Genomic DNA, 27236 nt, shown 5'->3' with positions numbered 1-27236 from the left:
TCGTACTAGTTTCACTGTCATCCTGATTCGTTGCACTGTTTGTATCACTTGTTATCATCTTCTCCACAGCCAACAATGGACCATTGTGGGCTCCACCTTTCCATGATCATTGTTGCTGGCTTTGATTTGTCCTTTTGCATATCTTTCATTCATTTGTTTTTGGTTCCTTTTCATATCTCTCGTTTCCCTCTCCCCTGAATCTTAGTCTGAAGAAGGGTCGCAACCCAAAACGTCACCAATTCCTTTTCTTCAGAGATGCTGTCTGACCCGCTGAGTTAGTCTAGCATTTTGTGTCCATCTAAAGGTAAAACTGTTGACTTCCTGTGGCATTTTGAAGCAAAGAGGTAATTTCAAAGTACGGCAATCAGATAGTTTCTGCTTTTCAATCAGGAAATTAAGATTCCCTAATGTAAGGTGAAACTTGTCAGACAAGGGCAAAGTGATAGATTGTGGTAAGTTATATGAGAAGAGAGAGGAGAATTACTTTTTGAGAGTTTTGGTTAAAATAAATAAATACTTAGATCTATGTAAACTATTTGTCGTTTACTATTTGCTTCTATATAATCTCACTAGTACACACGTTTGCAGTTGCAATCTGTGCTAAATGCCTGTCACATAGGTGTTGATTCATCTTTTGAGATAAATGATCAAGATACTAATTTAAGGTACATCTTAATCATGGAAAAAGCTCTTGGAGACAGCATCTACTGCATTCTCTTAGAAAATACACTTTTCTTTTGCATTGAGCATAAGGAAGAATAGTTTCTAAAGAACATAAATCATAATGGCGATATTGCTCTGGTTTCACCAGTGGCTATTCTTATTGTTGTGCTCCATCGCTCTCAAAGCCGCGTTAATTAGTCATTCACCTGAAAATAGACACAAAAAGCTGGAGCGACTCAGCGGGTCAGGCAACATCTCTGGAGAGAAGAAATGGGTGACGTTTCGGGTCGAGACCCTGCTACAGACCTGAACTGCCTTTAGTTCTTCTTGCTGTTTGGCAAATGTGTCACCTCACACTTTCTTTCTCCCTGCCCTCCATCACAATGGATATTTACACGTCTCACCGTTCTTTATCCCTGTGCTATGGTATTGTTTAAAAATGTCATCCAGAAACCCTTAACTTCTCACAATGGTTACTCCAGACCAGAGGCACAGGTTTTCAACACGCATTTTTCACGCAGAGAGTGGTGAGTCTGTGGAATTCTCTGCCTCAGAGGGCGGTGTAGGCAGGTTCTCTGGATGCTTTCAAGAGAGAGCTAGATAGGGCTCTTAAAAATAGCGCAGTCAGGGGATATGGGGAGAAGGCAGGAACGGGGTACTGATTGGGGATGATCAGCCATGATCACATTGGATGGCGGTGCTGGCTCGAAGGGCCAAATGGCCTACTCCTGCACCCATTGTCTATTGTCTATTAATTCTGTGTACAAGGATCGGAAAGGTTTGGAAGGATCTGTTCTAAAAGTGAGCAAATGTGACTAACAGCTGGGGCATCTTGGGCAAGTTGGCCGAAGGGCCTGTTTCCATGCTATATGACTATAACTATATTAACTATGGTATTTTAAATTAGAGATATCTTAGAGAGTGCATTGGAAATGTCTTTCTTTCCATATTAGGCTGTCATTGTGTGAAGTCATCATTCCAAAGTGAAGGGAGTTCATAGGTCAAGAGGGAAAGTGTGCGTGCAGGAAATGCTTTGCCACAAACAGCAGTGGAGCAAAGGTTATTGATTCCTTTAAGGGTCACTTGTGGGTACATTTGCAGCAGAGGCATGTACTGCGAGGATGGGTCTAGTTTTAGATCATGCTCGGAAAGACCTTGGTCAAAAACAGAAATGGTTTTATGGAATAAAAATGTGTCTCCCAGCAAAGTCAATGACTAATTACTACTACTATCATGTACATGGAAAGGCCACGTTTCAGGTCGGGATCAGTCTGAAGAAGGGTGCCGACCTTGAAACATCACCTATCCACGTTCCCAGGTATGCTGCTTGACCAGCTGAGTTACTCCAATACTCTTTTTTCAATCAAATCATCACCTCCTAACTTCCAAGCATTTAGTAATGATGTCCTGATACAAGGTCTCGATCCAAAACATCGACAATTTTCCCTCACAGATGCTGCTTGTTATGCGGTATTACAGGGATTACAATCTCTGTACAGACGGCATCCATAGCTGGGATCGAACTGGGGTCTGCGGACCTGTAATGCAGCAACTCTAATGCTGCACCGCTGTGCCTCCCCTAAATGTTGATTTGGATGATTTGGTTTACAAGTATCCATCGTGGAAGGAAAATTGCCACCCTTGCCCTGTTAGGCATATCGTTGACCTGCCAATGAGGTTGACTCTTCAAGTTGAAGTTCACATTTATTGTCACATGCACCGATTAAGGTACAGTGATATTTGAGTAACCATACAGCCATACAAGTAAAAAGAACACAATACACAATAAACATCCACCACAGTGGAATCCACCTTCACTGTGATGGAAGGCAATCTTCCTCCTTTGTTCACCCGTGGTCGGGACCTTGAACCCTCCGCAGTCACTGCTACAGATGTTCAGGCCCTCTCGTCGGGATGATTGAAACTCTGGCGTCGGGACGGATCGAAACACACTGGAGTTGCCGAATCGGCCGCTTCTTACCGGAGACCACTACTTCACGATGTTAAAGTCCACAGGCTCCACGGTCGGCTAGAAGCTCCGCAGCTGCACCATGATCTTAAGGTCAACAGGCACCCCCGGTTGGCATACCAACAGGCATCCTCGGCAAAGGTTCCCAGGCTCCGCGATGGTAATTCCGCCGCGCCTGCTGCTTGAAGCTCTGGGCCGGTCTCCGGTCTGGAAAGGCCGCATTAAACCAGTTGTTAGGCCGTGAGGGAGGCAAAAGATGCGACATGGGAAAAAAGTTGCATCTCCGTCGAGGTAAGTGGCTGAAAACGGTTTCCCCCCTATCCCCCCCCTATCCCCCCCACCCCCACATCAGACATTTCGAGAGATATCAAAACATATATTTAGACACACTAAAAATAACAAAAAATGTTGAAAAAACACACGAGCTGCTGGCGAGGCTGCCGCTCGCTCGCAGCGCCACCCGGTGTTAACTGCCTTCTAAAATAGCCTTGAGAGCCTCTCAGTGCATAGGTAATTAAGACAATAGTAAATTGTTCCTAGTGTGTAGGATAGTGCTAATGTATGGGGTGATCGATGGTTGGTGTGGACTCGGTCGGCCAAAAGGCCTGTCTCCACTCTGTATGTCTAAAGTCAAATACATGCTGTGCTTGCCATCCTTATCTGCGAAAGAATTAAAAAAAGTTATATATGCTTGTATTTCCTGTTAAACATGTGGGAGTTAGATTAGTAAAGACTCGTGGGAATTTGTCTGGATCCCTTGAGTTGTTACCAATTTTATCTGAACATATTGTAGAAAATATGCTTCGCTCCTAAACGCCTTTTGCAATCAACATGTTTATTATTGCTTTATGTACAGCCAAGGAACAAGAGTTCAAAGAAAATGTGCAATTTCCTTAATGTTCCTTTTATTTTTCTCTTGGGCTTCTCAAACTAGATATTGATCTTTAATTCCTGATGGCTCGGGGACATACTTGGGAAGTTGGCAAACCAATTTACAATTGACGTGCCGATGTCGGCTCTTTTAAACTCTACCCTAGCTTGAATGAGCTCCTTTGAGAAAGGAGGAAGAGCATTCTTCAAAAAAATGGTCTCAAGGAGTTCCACGTGAGGGATAGTAGAGCTTCAAAGAATCCACCAGCTTCTTGGCTGTCGAGAACCCCGATTGAATTTATTGACCTCAGAGTGGTGGCTGGTGGAATCCAATTGATCAAGTGTTCAAAGCGGTGGGAGAATGAGTTTTCATGTTGCAGCTGTTTTGGAGAAAACAGGGGGCAAAGATTTATAAAGTGAACTGCTGTCCGCATTGTGGCTGGAAAGCATCTCTGGGAAGAAAATGGATTACATTTCAGCAAAGTAAAGAAAGCTGGTTGTAGAGCAGTCATAGTAAAAATAATAGGGGAACAATTAAACTGTCAAATACAATTACCGTTCATACAAAATCAGCTCAGATCTGCCCTCCTGCTGTTTGATAGCAACGGTAATTAGTCATTGACTTTGCTGGGAGACACGTTTTTATTACATAAATCAGTTCAGCATTGGGGCTGTAGCCATTAGGAGGCTTTAATTAGGCAAAATGTTTTACATGGGAATGAGGGTTGTTGAACACAAACACACATACCCCCACTGACTCTTGCAAAGTCGCTCTTTGCTATGCGGATTATTTCAACTTTTGTTTGCTTTTGTTCAGAAACGGAAAAATATTTAGTATTGTTTTTTTATCAATGAGCACAGTGTGCTTTTTAAAATAAAATAGTAGCTTCTTTGGTTGCTCACGTTGACTTTGCCTCCAGCGATAACATCACCCCCCACCTCCCCACCCCCAGCTTCATGGTCTTGGTGTTTGTCATTGGTGCATCATCAAATCCCAGCTCCCCGCTAACCTTCCATTGATTTGTTTTCTTTCCTCTTTATATAAACTTTAATCACTTGCAAAAAAAGTAGAAGCAAAGCACCAAATCAATTTATAAAAATCATTATCTGAGTGCTATAATTAATCTTTGCACCCTTGAGATTGAATGTGACTCGATTAGATAGTTTAGAGATATAGCATAGAAAGAGGCCACTCGGCACACTGAGACCTCACCGACCAGTGATCACCTGTAGACTAGTTCTATCTTAAACACGAGGGACAATTTACAGAAGCCGATTAATCTACAAACCTGCATGTCTTTGGGATGTGTGAGGATACTGGAGCATCCAGAGAAAGCCAAACTGCAGAGGGTTCAAGGTCCCGACCACAGGGAGAAAATATAAACGGACAACTCCTATTGTCAGGATTATAGCATGAGACAGTTAGAGTTCATTGCTGCCATGTTCTGATACTGTTTCTTTGCTGATCAGGCCTATTTGTTTGAGGAAATATGGAAATTATACATATTTTTGATTGATTGATTGAAAGGTATATCTTCGGCCCACCCAGTCCATGCCTACCATTGATTCACACTAGTTCTATGTTATCCCACTTTCTCATCCACTCCCTACACACCAGGGGCAATGTTGCAGATGCCAATGATCTTACAAACCTGCACGTCTTTGGGATATGAGAGGAAACCCTAGCTTTTTGGATGGTGTGCCTGTGTAACGAACTGTCAGAGGAAGCTGTAGAGCTGCGTGCAATGGCGAACTTTAAGGGTCATTTAGACATGTACATGGGTAGAATGGTTGAGCGGGAGAATCAGCCAAATGTAGGCAAATGAAGTAGCTTGGTTTAAAAACCTGATCATCATAGATGGGCGGAAAGGGCCTGTTTTTGTGCCGTATGACTCCGTGATTCTGCATCTGTGGCCAGTAAATCTGTTCTCATGTGCATCGTGTAAATCTGTTCCAAGTCCATCGGCTTGGCTGGCGGTGAGGGGAGCCCTCCCAGTCAGATCCTTCCTGCACCGTCAGAACCTCACCACCAGCTCACGCTGCCCTTGGGACGGCTGCTATGGAGAGGAGACGGTTGCCCACCTCTTTGAAGAGTGTGAATTTGCAAAGACTGTCTGGAGAGGTCTGCAAGGGTCCTTGTCACAATTCATTCCAAATAGTTCTGTCACAGAGGACTCTGTGATTTATGGACTGTTCCCAGGGACACATTCCTAGACTGACATTGTTCTGCTGGAAGGTCATCAACTCGATGAAAGACGCTCTTTGGTCTGCCCGATCGTTGTTGACCACCCAGTGGAGCGAGATGTCCGTCAGGGAATGTTGCCGACTGGCGAGATGTCTGTCGGGGAATGTTGCCGACTGGCCCGCTCTGGACTGCAGGAGTATGTGCTGAGGGATGCACTGAAGCTTGGTGCAGCCAACACCAAGGCTCTGTGGGGGAGGACCACAGTCTAGGGTCCTTCCGCTGCTGGACATGGGGGGCAGGGTCTGGTGGAGATGCCCCTCAAAATAAGGGAAGGGATTCCACGCCAGTGGGCCACATGAGTGGCAAGGGTGGGGGATTGGATTGTAGGTATGTATAGGGAGAAACTGGATTGTATGTATGTATAGCCTCCGAGAATGTCGGATGGAGTTTTGTAAGGATCATGCATTGTATATATTTATTTCTCAAATGAAGTCTATATTCTCGCTATGACCGCGTGAGTCTCTCTGTGCTCCAGTTTCTTCCCACATCCCAAAGGTTTGTAAATTAATTGGCCCTGTAAATTGCTCCTCCTGTGTAGAGTTTAGAGTTTTAGAGATACAGCATGGAAGCCGGCCCTTCGGCCCACTGAGTCCATGCCATCTCATGTCCCCCTTTATCCTCGGCATTTACACACTGAGTGTAGAAATGACTGAAATATAGAACAAGTTGCCAGAGAAAGTAGTGGAGGCAGGTGCAATAACAATTTGGACAGGTACATGGATCGGAAAGGATTCGGCCACTGTAAATTGCACCTAGTGTGTAGGGAGTGGATGAGAGAGTGTGATAACATAGAACTATTGTGAACGGGTGATTGATAGTCAGCATGGACGGTGTGCTGAAGGGCCTGTTTCAATGCTGCACCTCTAAACGAAACTAATCTAAATAGTCTACTAAGTTGAAATTTTTGACACCAGATAATAATTGCAAGGTTAACTGTTGCTGTTTGTTATAATACTACCATAGATGGAAAGAGAGGAGATTCAACGATTGTTGCTTAAGAGGTGTCATCACATGACCTCCAATGTCCAGTTGGCCTGTCCCAATGTTGGTATGATTGGTCACCCAATTGCCATAACCTTCTCATACCAGTTGAAATGCAGTTAGACTTTTTGATACCCAACTGGAACAAAAAAATTAACTTTTAACAGTTTGTTTTTTCCGTCAGAGGCTATCACAGCAGTACTTTGTGTTTTTGCTGAATAATTTCTGGAGATTCCAGGACAATACTGGAAGGCTGGCAACTGGGGTTTTCCTGGGAGTCCCTCATAATGGCTGAGGCGTGGGAAAGATTCTGGGGAAGGCTGGATTACTGTAACGCGCTCTATTTTGGAGTTGCACGATCTTCACTGGCTCGTCTCCAGTTGGTTCAAAATGCTGCTGCTCGCCTTTTAACTGGAACTCGAAAGAGGGAGCACATAACGCCAATTCTGGCCTCCCTCCACTGGCTCCCGGTGTACTTTCGAGTTCATTTTAAAATTATTTTATTTGTTTTTAAATCTCTAAATGGGCTCGCCCCGCCTTACCTCTCTGAACTGCTCCACCCATACGCTCCTGCCCGGTGCCTCAGGTCAGCTGATCAGCTGCTCCTGGAGGTACCGAGGTCTAAGCGGAAGCTCAGAGGGGATAGAGCCTTCTCTGTTGCTGCTCCGGCACTCTGGAACACCTTGCCGTTGCACATCAGACAGGCCCCTCACTGTCCATCTTCAAAACCAGTGTTAAAACACATTTTTATTCCTTGGCTTTCGACACTGCTTGAGACTTTGCTCCTGTTTTTAGTGCTTTTAATGTTTTTTTCATTTTTATTGTTTTTAGTCCTTCGTTTAAGGTTTTTATTGTCATGTAATAATTTCTTGTCCATGATCAGTCATGTACAGCACTTTGTTGCAACTGTGGTTGTTTTAAAGTGCTCTATAAATAAAGTTATTATTATTATTATTATTATTATTATTATTATTCGAGAGCAAGTAGAGTCCTAGTCATAGTCATAGATTCACAGTGTGGAAACATGTCCCAACTTCACTTGTCCCACCTGCCCACGTTTGGTCCATATTCCTCCCAACCTGTCCTATCCACGTACCTGTCGAACTGTTGCTTAAATGTTGGGATAATCCCTACCTCGACTACTCTGGCAGCTTGTTCCATACACCCACCACCCTTTGTGTGAAAAAGTTACCCCCTAGAATCCTATTCAATCTTTTCCCCTTCACCTTAAACCTGTGTCCTCTGGTCTTCGATTCACCTACTCTGGGCAAGATACTCTGTACATCTACTCGATCTATTCCTCTCATGGTTTTATACACCTCAATAAGATCACCCTTCATCCTCCTGCGCTACAAGGAATAGGTCCCAGCCTACCCTACTTAACCGTTCCCTATAGCTCAGACCCTCTAGCCCTGGCAACATCCTTGTAAATCTTCTCTACTCTTTCCAGCTTTCCTATACATGGTGCCCAGAACTGACCACAATATTCTCTAAATACAGCCTCACCTGTGTCTTACACAACTGCAACATGACCTCCCAACTTCTATACTCAAAACCCTGACTGATGAAGGCCAATGTGCCAAACGCCATTTTTAACCACCCTATCTACCTGCGACTACACTTTCAAGGAACCATGCAACTGCACTTCTAGATCCCTCTGCTCTTCAACTCCGCCCTACTATTCACAGTGTAGGTCCTGCACATTTTAGACATCCCAAAATGCAATACTTCATATTTCTCTGTATTAAACGCCAGCAACCATTCCTCAGTCCATCTGGCCAATCGATCAAGATCCTGCTGCAATTTTTCACAATCATCTTCACTGTCTGCAAAACCACCCACTTTTCTATCATCTGCAAAGTTGCTAATCTTGCCGTGTATGTTCTCATCCAAATCATTGATATAGATGACAAACAGTAACGGGCCCAGCATCGAACCCTGTGGCACACCACTAGTCACAGGCCTCCAGTTCGAGAAGCAACTTTCCACCATCACCCTCTGCTTCCTTCCATGAAGCCAATTTTCTATCCATTGAACTGTCTCTCCTTGGATCCAATGCGATCTAACCTTCCAATCCCATGCGATCTAACCTAAAGTAGTTTTAATATGATGTTATTTCTCAGAGTAGAGAGATCTATAATTTAAAAACTTTGCAAATATGATGGGAGGAAGGAGCCAAATGAGGTTGGATAGCCTCTTGGATTGTCTAAGATTTTCTGGGATAGAAGACTTTAAGCCACTCTGCCAGCAAACCTGAAGAAACCAACTTTGAGTCAATTTCTTGGGCTGAATGTGTTGGCATGTTGCTGGGACACCGATACTTTAGTGTTTGGTAGGTGAGCTGGGAGTTTATGTCATAGGAACATAATTAGGCCATTCAGCTCATCGAGTGTGCTCTTCCACACAATCATAGTTGATCTATCTTGCCCTATCCTCCCCATTCTCCTGCATTCTACCCATATTTTTGACACCCTTGCTAATCAAGAATATGTCAATCTCCACCTTTAAATTATCCAATGATTTAGCCTCCACAGCCGTCTGTGGCAATAAATTCCAAAGATTCACCACCCTCTGACTAAAGAAATTCCTCCTCATCTCCCCAAGTTTTAATGAGGTCCCTCCTCCATGAGTGTGGTTACAAGCCCACTGACGTGTGACATTCGTGGACTCTTGAATCTTTTTCAATATAGTCGTCCAGATGGCTCAGATCTCAGAATACAATGCAGGCCACTGAAAAGTCAACATCAGACCTCTTACAAAAGCCTTGCATTTAAGGAACAATTTCTCTTTATAAACACAGTAATCCTCTTAGACCATTTATAATTTGCTTCTCCTGTCAATTTTCCCTTTTGTTTTTCTGAATGAATTGAAAGTGGTCACCTGGCAACAACCTTTGCTATTCTGCATTTCCCCTGTCGTTGTCTATGGGTCCCTTGAAAGACACAAAATGCAGGAGTAACTCAGCGGGTCAGGCAGAGTTTCTGCAGAACATGGATAAATGACATTTTGGGTCGAGACCCTTCTCCAGACTGATTGTAAGGGTGGGAGGGGGGACTGATGGTGAGAAAGAAGGCTGAAAGAGAAGAGGGGCAGGATGAAGCCTGACTGGTTATAGGTGAACATACGCGAGTGGGATTTTTGGTCCTTTGATGTTTTTTGCTGAGGATTATAGGGTAGAGTTTCCACTCCATTGTTCAGGCATTTCTGATCTAATTATCGTATCGACGTTTTGTTATGTGCTCATTTGCGGCTTTGAAAGAGATTTTTAAATATTTGTTTTTTCCCTCTTCAGAGCTAGGGCAGTAATAGTCACCTTTCAATTTGCTACGTAATTTAATTCACTAAGAAAACTAACTAGCATACGTCAATGAAGCAAAATTGTTTTGAGCAGTTTGTAAAGACCTCAGAGGTGGTAAATGGATGCTCTTAATTAAAATGTTGTTTTGATGAAAAGAACATTTCCAGCTGGCACCGTGGGCGGCACAGTGGCGCAGCGGTAGAGTTGCTGCCCTACAGCACTAGAGACCCGGGTTCCATCCTGACTATGGGTGCTCTCTGTATGGAGTCTGCACGTTCCCGCTGAAACTGCATGGGTTTGCTCCGGTTTCCTCCCCCACTCCAAAGTCGTGCAGATTTGTAGGTTAATTCGCTTCTGTAAATTGTAAATTGTCCCTAATGTGTCGGATAGTGCTAGTGTACAGGGTGATTGCTGGTCAACGCGGACTCGGTGGGACGAAGGGCGTTTCCCCACTCTGTATCTCTAAAGTTTAAAGCTATATTAGAAACCTACACCAAGATGTTCCCCCACCCCTTATAATATTTTAGGAAAAATTCTTAGTAAGAAATTACATTCTGATGCTCCACTTGAGTACCTCGTTTCGTGCAAGATTTATTATTTTTAATTATTCCATAATTATAATGTAAACTTGAACCATAACATCAGTTCAGAGAACTACTGCCATATGCTTTCGGATTCCTAACTGCACACTTAAGAGAAACTTCACCCCATATTAATTTCTGAGTAAGCTATATCGAAAACACGCTGCGCAAATTCTAGATACACTATACAAATAATTTTGCCTATTCTTCTCATAATTGCTTTTCATGGCCCCATTCAGAGTCAACATGAAGTTTAGACACAAGGAACTGCAAATGCTGGAATATTGTGTAAATTCAAGAGTTGCTTGCGTAACTCAGTGGGTCAGGCAACATTTGTGGAGGGAATGGATAGGGGATGTTTTGGGGTCGACGTCAGAAGTTTCAAGATGAGCATTTGAGTCAAGAGTGTTTTATTGTCATTTATTCTGAATAGGATCAATGAAATTCTTATTTGTGGCAGTACAACATACCTAAACATAGTGGATAGACACAAAATGCTGGAGTAAATCAGTCAGGTAGCATTTCTGGGGAAAAGGAATAGGTGATGTTTTGGGTCGGAATCCCTCTTCAGACCTGAACAAATGTAAATATAGTACTCAAATATGTTGCGTACATGTAGTAATATATTTCACATACTTTACGTTCATTTATTTCAACTGTAATTCTCTTCATCAATAATTTATTTTTATTTAAATCGTTATGCAGTATATTAAAAATCTAGGTCATTTTTTAAATAATCTCCTTTGAATTTATTATTTTCCTTTAATGTTTCCTAAAATACACCAGAACAGCTTTAAACTTTTAATTTCATTGTATAATCATTATTTCCTAGTGTATAAATACATAATCGTGACTAGCACTCCCTCAAAGTATTCCAGAATTAAAGCAGTTTGAAATGTCCAGTCCATATAAGGCAGTGGCCTTCAAACTACAATGTATGTTGCATAGAGTGAAACATACATACTGGCAATGGAATGGAATGGAATACTTTATTGTCACGTGACTAGGCACAGAGAGATTCTTTGCTTGCATACCCAATGTATACAAATAGCGGCCACCTACGGCGCTGACAAAATTACAAAGCACGCCGGTTCCTCCTTTTGTTCCCCCCCCCCACACAGCAGTTCCCCCATTGTCCTTTGTTCTCCCACCCTCCCCATTGTCCATTGCAACCCCCCCCCCCACCTCCCTCACAGCGGTCCACCCCCCCCACGCTGGGTCCTACATTGTTCTACCCCTCCCCCTTCAAGTCACCACGAATAATGTGAGTCACCATGAATAATGCTGCTCAGATCTGCCAGTATATTAAATAAAATATCTACCAGTGTGTGCTTTGTTATATTCCTGAACCATGGAATTATGGAAACATGTCATATTTACAACTTGTTTAAAGTTGGATTTATTCAGAAGGAGTATAAGAGTTTATTTGAAAAAGCAGAATTGGCACTCAATTAATTTTGAAGAAGTTTGATTTTGTTTTGAAAAGACGTGGAGTCACTCGAAGACAAAGTGGATAGGTGACATTTCAGGTCGTGTTCCTCCTTTAGAAAAAGTTAGATTTTTTAATTGCATAAATTCAAATTTGTAACTAGAATTTGTGAAAAATGTATAATAATGAAGTTGCAAATAGCAACTACGACATTTTTTGTCTATCTTTTACTTTTTTTTAATATACTGAAATCATAATTTTTCTTTGTTTTACGTTTATGGTTTAGTTTAGGTATTAGCAACCTAAAGGTATTAAAAGTGTGCGACCAAAATACTCCACATACTAGCAAAATTGTTATGCCCCAGATAACATAGTGACTGTTACATTTTGCCTTTGGGCCTATCCTACGTTAGGGTGCTATGGTATCTGCTTCTTACAAGCCCTGGGGTTGTTCTAAGCTATGTTGTGCAAAGTTTTTCTCAAGCTTCCCCAAACGGCTCCTGCTCCTTCTCTACTTCTGGCTGCAGTGCTGTTGGCGATTTGTATTGCAGCTGTAGTCTGGTAAATGTTGGTGCGCGCAAAAATGCAGCAGCTTTTGATTAACAGATCCATCAGTGAAACCGTGTGACACAATCAGGCAAAAGAATCAGAGGGGAGGTAAGTTAAACATGGCCTGTCGTTTGATAATGTGGAATGGTGGAAGCAAATTTAGAATTCACTTTCAAAAGGGCTACTTGCAAAGGAGATATATGCAGCTGAGTGAAATTGATGTAACAGCTTTTTCAAAGAAATAACGGAGACACTGCATTAAATCGCCTCCTGTGTTTCAATTGCCACAGATAAATGCTGGAATAACTCAGTGGGTCAGGCAGCATCTCTGGAGAAACAAACAGGGTCACAGTGCAGAATAATGCTATGTTGACTAAAAATGTTCGAAAGACAGGGCGTTATGTCTTTATACACAGTATTCAGAATAAGGTGGACAATGCGATGGCGATTATGGAGACGTGTGCTCGGGGGCGGGGATGGAAACTGAACATGCAGGGTGCTCGGCATTCATGCAGGATTGACAGAAAGGGAATAGGGGTGGAGTGGCACTGTTAAAGATAAAATCAATGCAATAGTGGGGAAGCATATTAGGTCAGAGCACCATGATGTGGAATCTGTATGGGTGCAAACAAGAGGCAGAAAACTTTGGTGAAGATTGTTTATGGACCCTCAAACATTAGCTGTGATGCAGTCCATGCTCCAGGGCGATACAGTGGCGCAGCGGTAGATTTGCTGCCTTACAGTCCTGAGTTTGATCCTGACTACGAGTGCTGTCAGTACGGGGTTTGCACGTTCTTCCTGTGCCTGCAGGTATTTCCGATTTCCTTCTATTTGACAAAACCATGTGGTTTATAGATGAATTGGCCTCTGTAAATTACCCCTTGTGTGTAGGGAGTGTATGAGAAATTGGGATACATTGAACTAGTGAGATCGGGAGATCGGCGTGGACATAAAATGCCAAAATGCCGGTTCCTATGCTGTATCTCTAAAGTAAACCAGTTAGTGAACCAAGAGGAATAAATGTGCCTGAGCTTATATTCATCTAACTTTTGAATGCGTTGTGTGGCCTTGTTGTTGTGATAAATGGGATATTGCAAAGACCTACAGGTTTGTAGGTTAATAGACTTCTCTAAATTGTCCCTATTGTGTAGGATAGAACTCGTGTACAGTAATCACTTGTCGGTGCAGACTCAGTGAGCCGAAGTACCTGTTTTCAAGCTGAATCTCTTTAAAAAAAATGTAGTTTTAATAATAATAATAATAATGCATTTTATTTGTGGGCGCCTTTCAAAAGTCTCAAGGACACCTTACAGAGATTAACAAGAATAATAAAACATATAATCGGGAATAAAATAAATAATAAAGACATCACCAATCCACAAATTAAAAACAGAATTCGATCCAAAGACAAAAAAATCAAAAACACAATGTGAAGAGAGAGCAGTGGCAGCCAAACCGCGCCAGCGTACACTCTCCCTTCCGACAGCCATCTTGGACACAGACTAACATATTTACTTACACACAAAAAAATCATCCCCCCACAATGGTTACCACTGTGGGGGAAGGCATAATGTCCAGTCCCCATCTCCAGTTCACCCAAAAGTCAGACCTATTTTTGGTATCGGTTTGAAAATTAGAGATGCAAGTGATTACAGTGAAACTATAATTCTGGGGTAATTAGCAGACATTAAGAATGGGCAAAATAAATTAGCAATAAAATTGTTGAGAAAGAATTTCTGGAAAACACTCGTGGTGACCTTTTGGACGAATATGTTGAGAAATCAACTAGAGAAACAGAACCATCCTCCTCTGGATATTGTGCAATAAGAAATGATTAATAAACACTCCCTTGAGAAATAGTGATCAGAAAATTATTGGTTTTTTCATTATGAGAAAGTGAGAGAGTTGATTCTGAAGCTAAATAAATGAAACTACCAAGTATGAAACTACCAAGTATGATCAATTGGGGAGCATTGTTTAATAGGTTGACAGTGGATAAACAATGATAAACTTTAAAGACCATGTGAGTTACAAGAAAGACGCAAGGAACTGCAGATGCTGATTTACAGAAATAAATACAAAGTGCTGGAGCAACTCAGCAGGTCAGGCAATATCTCTGGTAAACATGGATAAGCAAAGTTTCAGGTTGAGAGCCTTCTTCAGATTCAGATTCAATTTTAATTGTCATTGTCAGTGTACAGTACAGAGACAACGAAATGCATTTGGATGAGAGGTGGGGCAGGATAATGCCTGGCAGGTGAGGGGGTTCTGATTGGTAAATGGTTGGACAAAAACCTGGGGAACTGAGCAGGTCAGGCAGCATTTCTGAGGTCATGGATAGGTGATGTTTCCAGTTAAGACCTCGTCAGATGTCATTCCATTGAATTACAGCAATTGTTCATTCCTGCCCAGCACAAAAATATATCGTGGCTAAATTGTAGCTCACACAAGAGATTTGGGATAGCATTGATTCAAGAAGGAAAAACACAAAATGGGAATAAGATGTAGCAAACAGAATGGTGGGCAGTTTAGAACATAGTACAATACAGGGGCAGCACAATGGCGCAGCCACAGTGTTGCTGCCTTATAACGCCAGAGGCCCGGGTTTGATCCTGACTACAGGTGCTGTCTGTAGAGAGTTTATACGTTTTCCCAGTGACCACATGGGTTTTTCCCAGATGCTCAAGTTCCTATCCACATTCCAAAGATATGCAGCTTTGTAGGCTAATTGGCTTCTGTAAATTGTCTCTGGTGTGTCTAGCACACAGGGATCACTGGTCGGTACAGACTCTGTGGGCCGAAGGGCCAGTCTCTGCACTGTGTCTCTAAACTGTATCGCTAAAGTAAATACAGCACAGGAACAGGCCCTTCGGCCCACATTGTCTGTGCCGAACATGATGCCTAGTTAAACGAATCTACTCTGCCTGCCTATCCATCCATTCCCTTAGATTCTGCCAAGCTCGTGGTGAATGGTGGAGTAGACTCCAGGTTTGATTGGTCTTTTTTTTTTTTTTACCACATTTTCATGTTTCTGATTAATGTGATTGCTGTAAATATTTGAAGAGTCACATAAGCAGTGGATCTGAGTACTGGAGGATGGCATATGTTGGCCCAGTGTTCAAAAGAAGGAATGAGCCACGACGGGCAATTATAGATCAATTAGCCTAACATCTGTAGTGGGGAAAATACTCAAGAGCATTACAGGCACGCCATCAGTGCTTATCTAAAGAGTACAAATAGCATAAGGAGTGTCCATGTAGATTTTGAAATAAAGCTCATGATTTTTTGCTAATTTACTGGAGACAATTTTCAGAAAGCAGTTAATGAAATTCCGGCATGGATTCTTGCCTGCTGCTCTGCTGCTTCCAGTGGTGGGGAATGTTTCTCCATGGGCGAAGTTCAGGATTAAGTCATGTATCCGATTATAATGCACTGATCAAATACACTGTAAGAAGCCGCAAAACGTCTCAAATCACTGACATAATGTCATATCGCACAATGTCACAAATGTTAACAAACTGAGTGTTACTTTGCGGTTGTAAAGTATTGCTTTTGGCCTCTTTTTCTGTACCTGTCTTTTAATGGTTTAACAAAAAAGCACAAATGCTGGAGTAACTCAGTGGGTCAGGCAGCATCTCTGGAAGACACGGATAGGTGATGTTTCGGGTCCTGACTGAAGAAAAGTCTGAAGAAGTGTCTCAACTCAAAACATTGCCCATCCATGCCTTCCAAAGATGCTGCCTGACCCGCTGAGTTACTCCAGAACTTTGTTTTTTTGTAAATCAGCATCTGCAGCTCCATGTATTTTAGTAATATTGACTTGGGGTGAAGTAGACATGAAAAACCTGCTCATAATGTAATAACAAGGAACAACAGATTCTGGCTTACCCAAGAAAGACACAAAATGCTGGAGTAACTCAGTGGGTCAGCAGCATCCCTGAAGAACATGGATAGGTGTCATTTTGGGTTGGGACCCTTCTTCATGCAAACAAAGCCTCATCTTATGCTCCCAGTTTTGTCTCTTATTTAAAAATACACGCCACATTTTCCCCATGCTGCCATTTTCCTTACTCAAGTGACATTGAAAATAGCAAAAAGAATGATTTGAGGTGATGTTTATAAAACCATTTGTGTGAAATGGGTCTGTTTTCTCTGAAAGTAAGATAGTAAGTCTTTAAAAAGAGATTATTTTCCTACCCGGAACGTCTTTTTAGTTTAATTTATTCATTGTCAGAGATACAGTGAATTGCTTGTTCTGCATGCTATCCACTTGTAATACTATGGATGAGTCCAATAGATCCTCTTCTGGAACAGCATGCAGAGAGTCTCCATATTCTGGTGCCATCTTGCAACTTGCAAGTCTCGGAAAAGTCTGAGCTTACCCCAAGGAGATTTACAATTTCTCATTTAATCACTTTAAGGCCCGGTGACCTGGCAGTACTAGATCAATGAAGTAAGGATCGGCCTGGCCCAGTGCAGTGCCTCGACTGAAAACCTTTACATTCAAATTTATACCCTTGCCAGAGTATCAAAATGGCATTAGTGACATCCGTTGTGACCTCTAGTGTATGATACGGATATGTTTTTGGCACCTTCTCATTTCACAACTTAGTGTTTCTCCTCAACAAAGCCAAACAAACACATGGTGACAGCTTCCATACCTGTATAGATTACATCGACCTCCATCTCACCACCAATTCTGCTCTCTTTATAAAGTCGCCGACTCCACCTCCTACCTCAGCTGTTATGCTGCTGAAATCATCGTATACTGTTATCACCTCTAGACTTAACTATCCTGATGAACGTCTGGCTGGCATAACTATCCGTAAACTTTAATAACCATCTAAATGCTTGCTTTCAAGAGCCCGAGAGAGATACAGTATGGAAACAGGCACTTCAAAACAGAGTATCAGCAAATACCCATCCATGTCTTTCTTTTACACCTAATCTTGTTAGTCCGATACTTCAGTGGTTGTTGACAAACAAAGTTTTAATTCTACCCTGTTTGTTCATGGCACAAGAACAGGCCATTCAGTCCACATGTCTGTGCAAACCATGATGCCAGGACCATAACATCTACCTGCACATAACCCATATCCCTGCATTCCCTACATATCCATATGCCTGTCCAAAAGTAGTTTAAATGCCACTTACTTACAGTATCTGCTTCTACCACCATCCCCGGCAGCGCATTCCTGGCACTCACCGCCCTCCGTGTAAAATAAACTTACTCCGCACATCGCCTTTGAACTTTGCCCACCTCACCTTAAAGCTAAGCCCTCTAGTGTTTTATTTTGCCATCCTGGGAAAAAGGTTCTGACTGTCTACCCTGTTTAGCAACACAGTTATCTCAAATAACGCTGGCCTCTTGAGCTTACTCTTTGTTAATTACAGCCAAAGAAAGATACAAAATGCTGGGGTAACTCAACTGTTCAGGCAGCATCTCTGGAGGACATGGAGAAGTGACGGTTCGGGTTGGGACCCATCTTCAGACACCTTGTCTGGGCCACTGCTGCTAAGGTCCAAATTTCTATAACTCACTCTTTAAATTTACCTAGATTTTTAATTTGCCTCCTTTAATATGTCCTCCTTTTTCTTTACGTGTTCACCTTGTTACAAATGTTGACCTCGCTGTCATCGTCCATCCTGAAAAGGACCCAAGCTTCCGGCGACAATCAGCGGAGGCCATCACTTGTCGCAAGAGATGATGGTGGTAGCAGAATTAGCTCAGGATACTTCCAGTATCCAGCCCTGCGACGTGGACGCTTCTGCTATGGGGCCAATATGTCCTTTATAACCCACCTATTTGGTCACTTGCATTTACATTGGCATCTATGGCTCAGAGCCAATTTTTACTTGATTACACTACTCTGAGGGAGCCATGAGATGTCACTCTCTGTTAAGTACATTATATAAATGACAGTTATTGGTGATGTTCTTATTGATACAATTTGTTATTTTTAATATTATAGGGTGAGTGGATAATATTGATTTTTGACAAATTATAGCACTTTGTCCGGGTTGAGTGCAACCAGCGATTGTAGGAATCAAATTCAAAACCAATCCATAATTGCAGAGGTTTTGATATTTATGGCTGTAGAGGGGGAACCAAAAGCTAGAAAACCTTGCAGAAAAGACAAATGGCTGGACACCCAGTTGAGTTTTAACAACAGGGTCTCATTAATATCGATCTGGTACATTTGCCTTTCTGAGGACTAGTTTAGAGATACAGTGCAGAAATGGGCCCTTTGGCCCACCGAGTCCACTCAGACCAGCGATCACCCCATACACTGACACCATCCTACACACTACGGGACACTTTACAATTTTACAAAGCCAATTAATCTGCAAACCTGTATGTCTTTGGAGTGTGGGTGCCCTGAGAAAACCCACACAATCCCAGGGAGAACATACAAACAAAATTGTAAATTGTCTATAATGTGTATGATAGTCCTAGTGTACAGAGTGATCGCGGACCTGTTTCCGTCCTGCATTTCTAATGTCTAAAGTCTGAAAAATATAGGAATGGATCAAAAATAAATCAATTTTGAGTGGATAAAGAGAGGCAGCAAATTTCTTTAGAATAAGTCAGGATCTGGCTAATGTTGACTGGGATTATCCATGTGGAGGCAAGCCTACATATACACAGTGGGAGGCATTCAAGCATGAGTTCAGGGCCAAGATGTTTCTAGAAGGCTAAAAGCCATTGGTAACAAATTCATGCACTTATACCATGAATGGTAGAGTCTTAAGAGGCACTTTTGAATGCAAGTTCAGAGATCCTTGAAGTTGGGAGCACAGATAGATAATGTTGTTAGGGAAACAAACTAGCCTACATTAGTCGGGCACTGAATACAAAAGCAGAGAGGTTATGTAAAACTTTAGTTAGCTTCACCTACAGAGGATGATGGTCTACGTTCTGTTGTTTTTATGGACTCTCACGTGGCTTATGAGTCCAATCCTGGGTTTGAAAGTTCTTTGGCATTCAGGACAGGTAATTCCAGATGAGAGATCGGGCTTTGGTTGTTGCTGCCTCTCTTTCCATTTTCTCTTTTCTTTTAATTCTCCGAGAACACTGATGCAATTATCAAGAAAGCACATCAGCGCCTCTACTTCCTGAGAAGATTACGGAGAGTCGGTTTGTCATGGAAGACTCTCTATAACTTCCACAGGTGCACAGTAGAGAGATTGCTGACCAGTTGCATCGTGGCTTGGTTCAGCAACTTGAGCGCCCTGGAGAGAAAAAGACTACAAAAAGTAGTAAACACTTCCCAGTCCATCATCGGCTCTGACCTCCCTACCATCGAGGGGATCTATTGCAGTCGCTGCCTCAAAAAGGCTGTCAGTATCATCAAAGACCCACACTATCCTGGCCACTCACTCATCTCCCTGCTACATTCAGGTAGAAGGTACAGGAGCCTGAAGACTGCAACGACCAGGTTCAGGAATAGCTACTTCTCCACAGCCATCAGGCTCGGACAAAACTCTGAACATTAATAACCCATTATCTGCTATTTGCTCTGTATCAGTTTATTTATTCATGTGTGTATATATTTATATAATGGTATATGGACACACTGATCTGTTTTGTAGTCAATGCCTACTATGTTCTGTTGTGCTGTAGCAAAGCAAGAATTTCATTGTCCTATCAGGGACACATGACAATAAACTTGCGTGAACTTGAATCTCTTGGCTCGAAGGTCGCTGTTCCTTCTTGGATGATGGTTCGACACAGTTTCATGTCCTTGGCATTGGTTTCACCTACAGTACTGGGCACCACACCATAGGAAGGATGTTGTCATGGCAACTGACGCATTACTTAAATGTATCACGTGCTACCATGAGTCAGAAAAGTCAGAGGAAGTAGGATGTAAAGGAATGGCAGATGAATAAACCAAAGTGTTTGGGGAATTTCTGTGCAAGATTTATTCCAAACCTAGCTACTGTAGCAGAGCCACTGAGCAGGTTGACAAGGAAGAATGACAAGCAAGCTTTGTGTTTGGTCCAGAACAAAGAACTGTATTTCAGATGTGGAAACAGAGTTTGATGAGTGCCCATACATTGGGATACAATGATCCAAAAGCGCCAACCCAACCTATTGCAGATGCAAGTCCAGTAGGGCAGGGAGGGCTACTTGTACAGAAGCATACAGGACAGTCGAGAGTCATAGAGTATGCACACAGGTATTTGACAAAAGTAGAAAAAAGATACTTCCAGATAGGAAAGGAGACTTTGACTTTGACATAGTCATGTGAACCTTTTCATGCATACCTGTATGACATTGTGTTTGAGTTATGGGCAGATCACAACCGATAGAGACAATCTACTCCCCTCGATCCAAATTGTGTGCCCGAATTCAAATCTGGATGCTTAAACTCTAATAGTACAACTACAGAGTTATCTACATCACTGGGATGAACAATATAGCCGACTCATTATCCAGGTTGCTGAAGGTCGACAAGGGTCTACACTGGAGACAGAAGCAGAATCATTTGTAAGGTTTGGCGCAGTACACTCTACACCAAGAGCAACAAGACCAAGGGAAATAGAAGAAGAGTCGGACAAGGATCCGGAACCACAAGATGTTAGAGAACGGATCCGGAGGTGATTGAGAGGAATGTCCAGACAGGACATACGCATAAATGCACAATTGGTAGATGTGTGCCGAGAGGAAACGGGATCGTAGTGCCAACAAAGATGAGATCAAGGGTGATCCCGTTGGTTCACAAAGGACATTTAGCAATTGTTGAAACTAAACAAAATCTTCGTACAAAAGTATGATGGAGAAAGATGTGGAACGGCATGTGAGGTCATGCCATGGTTGTCGGATGGTAAGCTAACCCAATCCACCTGAGCCAATACAAAGTACGTTGTTACCGACAGGACCATGGGAAGATGTTGCGGTAGATTTTCTAGGCTCACTTCCATCAGGAGAGTCAATACTAGTTGTGATTGACTACGTCAGCAGATATTATGAGTATGCGATAATGAAGTCTACAACATCAGAAAAGACTAGCAGTTTTGATGGAAATCTTGAAGACAAATCTTAGGGCGGTCACGGTGGTGCAGCAGTAGAAATGCTGCCTTACAGCGAATGCAGCGCCGGAGACCAGGGTTCGAACCTGGCTACGGGTGCTGTCTGTACGGAGTTTGTACGTTCTCACCATGATCTGCGTGAGTTTTCTCCGAGATCTTCGGTTTCCTCCCGCACTCCAAAGTGTTTGTAGGTTAATTGGCTTAATAAATGAAAACATTTTGTCTGGTGGGTGTAGGGTAGTGTTAATGTGCGGAGATCGCTGGTCGGCATGGACCCGGTCGGCCGAAGTACCTATTTCCGCACTGTATCTCTAAACTAAACTAAACACGGTCTAACAGTGACACTATATTCAGTCAATGGGCTTCAGTTCATTTCTCAGACATTTGCCGACACCATGAAGATCACAGGTGTGTACCATGACAAAGTTACACCTAGGTGGCCGCAAGCTAACAGTGAAGTCTCCAGAGAAGAGAATGAGAATTGCCCAAGCAGAAGGCAAAGATTGGAAGTAGATGCTTTTATCATATGAAGCAACATAGAGCCACAGCACAACAGGGACGAGTCTGACAGAATTGTTGTTTGGAAGGAAAACCCGGAACAAGATACCACGGGTTAGTGACATGGTAAATGACCAAGAAGTGAGAGGTCATGTTGCAGAAAAGAAAGGGGCATCAAAGCTTTATGCCGACAGGAGATGAGGTGCCAAATCATCGGGTATGATGCCAGGAGATGTGCTAGTGAGGGGAGAAAGTCCAAGCAAAATGAACACACAGTGGTGCACAGACAAGGAGATAAGGTGTCGGCCCAGTCAACAGAAGGAGTCGCAAATGATAGAGACGCATCGTATGTGAAAAAGTGTCACTGTTGTGATAGTCCAGGGATGCTGCAGACTGAAGTTGAGTGTGGGGGATCAGACTCAAGATTACCAAATTGAGGAGCCAAGAATGTACGAGTCTGAGGAGACGATGCAAAACCAGAATCGAGATGATGAACTGGTGGAACAGGACATGACAGATCAGAATACAGAGGCAGTGGCCAAACCAAAGTGTCAGAGATGACCACTCAAGAGATATGAGGACTATGAGACGTGTTGATATGTGAAAATGATGCATTATCAATATAATGAATGCCTTGCTCTAAATGGAGAGACTGCTCTAAATGGTGTTGGAATGTTCAGTTTACAATATGATGATGTGGAAATCCTTTTTGCTTGATAAAGGAGGGATGTTGTGGTAACTGACGTCGTATTTAAATTTATCACGTTTTAATATGAGTCAGAATGGTCAGAGGACGTGTGTTGCCAGGATGTAAAGGAATGGCGGATGAATAAACCGAAGCGTTTATGTTGAGTGTCCTTGAAGTGTGTTTATTGCATTCAGATCCAGGCAAGGATCTGACAGATGTGACAGTGCTAGAAAGGTTACAGAGGAGATTCACACAAGGACATTGCCTGGAATACAGGGTTTCAGTTATGAGCAGAGACTGGAGAAGCTAGGTCTGTTCTCCCTGGAGTGTTGGGGGTTAAGAAGGAATATGATTGAGTTAAAGTAGATTAAGGAAGAGAATAGATAGGATAGGAAACCTTTCCCCATATTAGAGATGGACCGAACAAGATGACATAAGTTTAGGATAAGGGGGAAGGGATTGAGAGGTGCTATGAGGGGGATCCTTCTTTACCCAGACAATGGTGAGTTGCTGGAAGGTACTGTCTATGAAAATGCTTGAATTTGGCTTAAATTGTTTCTAGATGTGTACTTGAATTACTTAGGCACAGACAATTGGGAGAAGGGATTGGGGTGAATGGGTGCCCACTGGTCAGCGTGGATATGGTTTGCTGAATATCCTGTTTCTATGCTCTATGTCCAAATGATTCTATGACTTCAGGTGTTTGGCCCACATCCCTCTATACCTGTCCTATCCATGTACCTGTCTAAATGTTTATTAAACATTGCGTTAGTCCCTGCCTCAACTCTCACCTCCGGCAGCATGTTCCATGCACCCACAACCCTTTGTGTGACAAAATTACCCCTAAAGTTCTTGTTACTATAAATCTTTCCCCTTTCACCTTAAATCTATGTCCTCTGATTCTCGATTCCTCTACACTGGGCAAGAGATTCAGTGTGTCTACCTGATCTATTCCTTTCATGATCTTGTACATCTCTATAAGATCACCCCTCATCTGCGCTCCAAGATATAGAGTCCTAGACTGCTCAGCCTCTCCCTATAGCTCAGGCCTTTGGGTTTGGCAACACCCTGGCATATCTTCTCTGCACTCTTTCCAGCTTGGCAACATCTTTCCTATACATGGTGCTCAGAACTGAACACAATACTCAATGTCTTGTATCACTGCATCATGATCTCCCAACTTCTATTCTCAATATATGCAGATGAATACGTGGCTTGAAAAATGGTGCAAGGGGGAGGGATTCAAATTTCTAGGGCATTGGAACCAGTTCTGGGGGAGGTGGGACCAGTTCTGGGGGAGGTGGGACCAGTACAAACAGGACGGCCTGCACCTGGGCTGGAATGGAACCAATGTCCTTGGGGGAGTGTTTGCTAGTGCTGTCGGGGAGGATTTAAACTAAAGTGGCAGAGGGATTGGTGCAAGAGCAGAGAGACAGAGGGGTGTAAAATGAGTGTAGAAGCAATAGATGAAAAATAAAAGTGGCAGGCAGACATATCCAGGGCAAAAATCAAAAAGGGCCACTTTTCAACATAATTGTAAAAACAAGTCTGAAGGCTCTGAGTCTCAATGCAAGGAGCATTCGTAATAAGGTGGAATGAGTTGAATGTGCAGATAGTTATTCATGAATATGATATAGTTGGAATCATGGAGACATGGCTCCAGGGTGACCAAGGCTGGGAGCTGAACATCCAGGGATATTCAATATTCAGGAGGGATTGACAGAAAGGAAAAGGAGGTGGGGTAGCGTTGCTGGTTAGAGAGGAGATTAACGCAATAGAAACATAGAAAGATAGAAAATAGGTGCAGGAGTAGGCCATTCGGCCCTTCGAGCCTGCCTGCACCGCCATTCGATATGATCATGGCTGATCATCCAACTCAGTATCCCATCCCTGCCTTCTCTCCATACCCCCTGATCCCTTTAGCCATAAGGGCCACATCTAACTCCCTCTTAAATATAGCCAATGAACTGGCCTCAACTACCTTCTGTGACAGAGAATTCCACAGATTCACCACTCTCTGTGTAAAAAATGATTTTCTCATCTCGGTCCTAAAAGACTTCCCTCTTATCCTTAAACTGTGACCCCTAGTTCTGGACTTCCCCAACATCGGGAATAATCTTCCTGCATCTAGCCTGTCCAACCCCTTAAGAATTTTGTAAGTTTCTATAAGATCCCCCCTCAATCTTCTGAATTCATGTTAATACTCTGACTGATGGAAGCCAATATGCCAAAAGTCTTTTTGATCACCCTATCTACCCGTGATGCCACTTTGAACAAACGATGCTGCCTGACAAGCTGAGTTACTCCAGCTTTGTGTTTATTGCTCAAGATTCCAGCATCTGCAGTTTTGTGTGTCCCTTGGATCAATTTATGTTAGTTGTGTACTAACTCTCCACAACAGGATTTTCAGATGTCCTCAAGTTTGCTGCCCTAAAACTTGTTGGACACCTTTGCCCCATATATATCAATCCTATTTCCATCCATCATTGGGCTTTAATCATAAATTAGGAAATTAGAAAGTACCACTAGTATTAGTATCAAAAGCATTCTGCAGGGGATATCGTGAAGCTGTGGTGTGTAAGTAGCAATTAAAGGCACGATGAATGTTTCATGTACCATGTTGACAGGAACCTGTGGTTCCTAACTCTTTCCACTGTTGGAATTGACTGCACACATAGAGGTCTAGATGTCAGCAGATCTATATCGGTGAGACCAAGCGGAGGTTGGGCGATCGTTTCGCCGAACACCTCCGCTCGGTCCGCAATAACCTAGCTGACCTCCCGGTGGCTCAGCACTTCAACTCCCCCTCCCACTCCGTCTCCGACCTCTCTGTCCTGGGTCTCCTCCATGGCCACAGCGAGCAGCACCGGAAATTGGAGGAACAGCACCTCATATTCCGTTTGGGGAGTCTGCACCCCGGGGGCATGAACATCGACTTCTCCCAATTCTGTTAGTCCTTGCTGTCTCCTCCCCTTCCTCAGCTCCCCTGCTGTCTCCTCCCACCCTCCAGCCTTCCGGCTACTCCTCCTTTTCCCTTTCTTGTCCCCACCCACCCCCACCCGTGATCAGTCTGAAGAAGGGTTTCGGCCCGAAACGTTGCCTATTTCCTTCGCTCCATAGATGCTGCTGCACCCGCTGAGTTTCTCCAGCTTTTCTGTGTAACCCTAGAGGTCTTTATCATTCCTTCTTCTTTGTTAATCTGTGTCTCAATTAGATACTCACTCAGCTCTGAAAAATGCACAGAATATAAGAAAAAGATTGAAAAAGTTGAATAAACAAATAAATTAAAAAACATTTTGTATATCTTACAAAACAAATGAATTTCCATAAGTTTGTGCGATGTTTGTGGTCTCAAAGAGAAGATTTTGATTGCTTCTCAGCAAGTGTACTTAATTTTTTAAATTTCATTCAGAGATACAGAGCGGAAACAGGCCCTTCAGCCCACTGAGTCCTCACCGACAAACGATCCCCGCACACTAACACTATCCTACCCACACCAGGGACAGTTTACAATTTTTTACTCGGAGCCAATTAACCTACAAACCTCTATCTACATCGTTGGATTGTGGAAGGAAACCAGAGCCCCCGCAGAAACATAGAAACATAGAAAATAGGTGCAGGAGGAGGCCATTCGGCCCTTCGAGCCAACACCGCCATTCATTGTGATCATGACTGATCGCCCCCAATCAATAAACCGTGCCTGCTTTCTCCCCATATCCCTTGATTCCACTAGCCCTTAGAGCTCTATCTAACTCTCTCTTAAATCCATCTAGTGATTTGGCCTCCACTGCCCTCTGTGGCAGGGAATTCCACAAATTCACAACTCTCTGGGTGAAAATTGTTTTTCTCACCTCAGTCTTAAATGACCTCCCCTTTATTCTAAGACTGTGGCCCCTGGTTCTGGACTCGCCCAACATTGAGAACATTTTTCCTGCATCTAGCTTGTCCAGTCCTTTTATAATTTTATATGTTTCTATAAGATACCCCCTCATCCTTCTAAACTCCAGTGACTACAAGCCTAGTCTTTTCAATCTTTCCTCATATGACAGTCCCACCATCCTAGGGATCAATCTCGTGAACCTACGCTGCACTGCCTCAATCACAGTGATGTCCTTCCTCAAATTAGGAGACCAAAACTGTACGCAATACTCCAGATGTGGTCTTACCAGAGCCCTATACAACTGCAGAAGAACCTCTCTACTATACCGAAATCCTCTTGTTATGAAGGCCAACATTCCATTAGCTTTCTTCACTGCCTGCTGTACCTGCACGCCAACTTTCAGTGACCGGTGTACAAGGACACCCAGGTATCGCTGTACCTCCCCCTTACCTAACCTAACCCCATTGAGATAATAATCTGCCCCCTTGTTTTTGCCACCAAAGTGGGTAACCTCACATTTATCTATATTATACTGCATCTGCCAAGCAT

At 43.0% G+C, this 27236-nt stretch overlaps 1 protein-coding gene across 3 annotated transcripts in view; it reads left to right on the top strand.

The window, feature by feature from the left end:
• The window catches only part of xylb (xylulokinase homolog (H. influenzae)), a 139704-nt gene that overhangs the window by 75806 nt on the left and 36662 nt on the right, over nucleotides 1-27236 (top strand). The window contains exon 15 of one of the 3 annotated variants that reach the window (XM_055663855.1): nucleotides 17980-18023. The exons of 1 other annotated variant lie outside the window; for it this stretch is intronic. In XM_055663855.1, coding sequence (XP_055519830.1) covers nucleotides 17980-18008 — 29 coding nt within the window. In that variant the 3' untranslated portion in view covers nucleotides 18009-18023. Of the gene's footprint in view, nucleotides 1-6912; nucleotides 9322-17979; nucleotides 18024-27236 lie in introns of those variants that run through there. One more of the 3 variants, XM_055663856.1, reaches the window with a different exon arrangement.

This window comes from Leucoraja erinacea, chromosome 2, assembly GCF_028641065.1.
Source record: "Leucoraja erinacea ecotype New England chromosome 2, Leri_hhj_1, whole genome shotgun sequence".
NCBI lineage: Eukaryota > Metazoa > Chordata > Chondrichthyes > Rajiformes > Rajidae > Leucoraja > Leucoraja erinaceus.
Note: the sequence above shows the minus strand (reverse complement) of the source record. Positions and strands in the feature narration are given on the sequence as shown.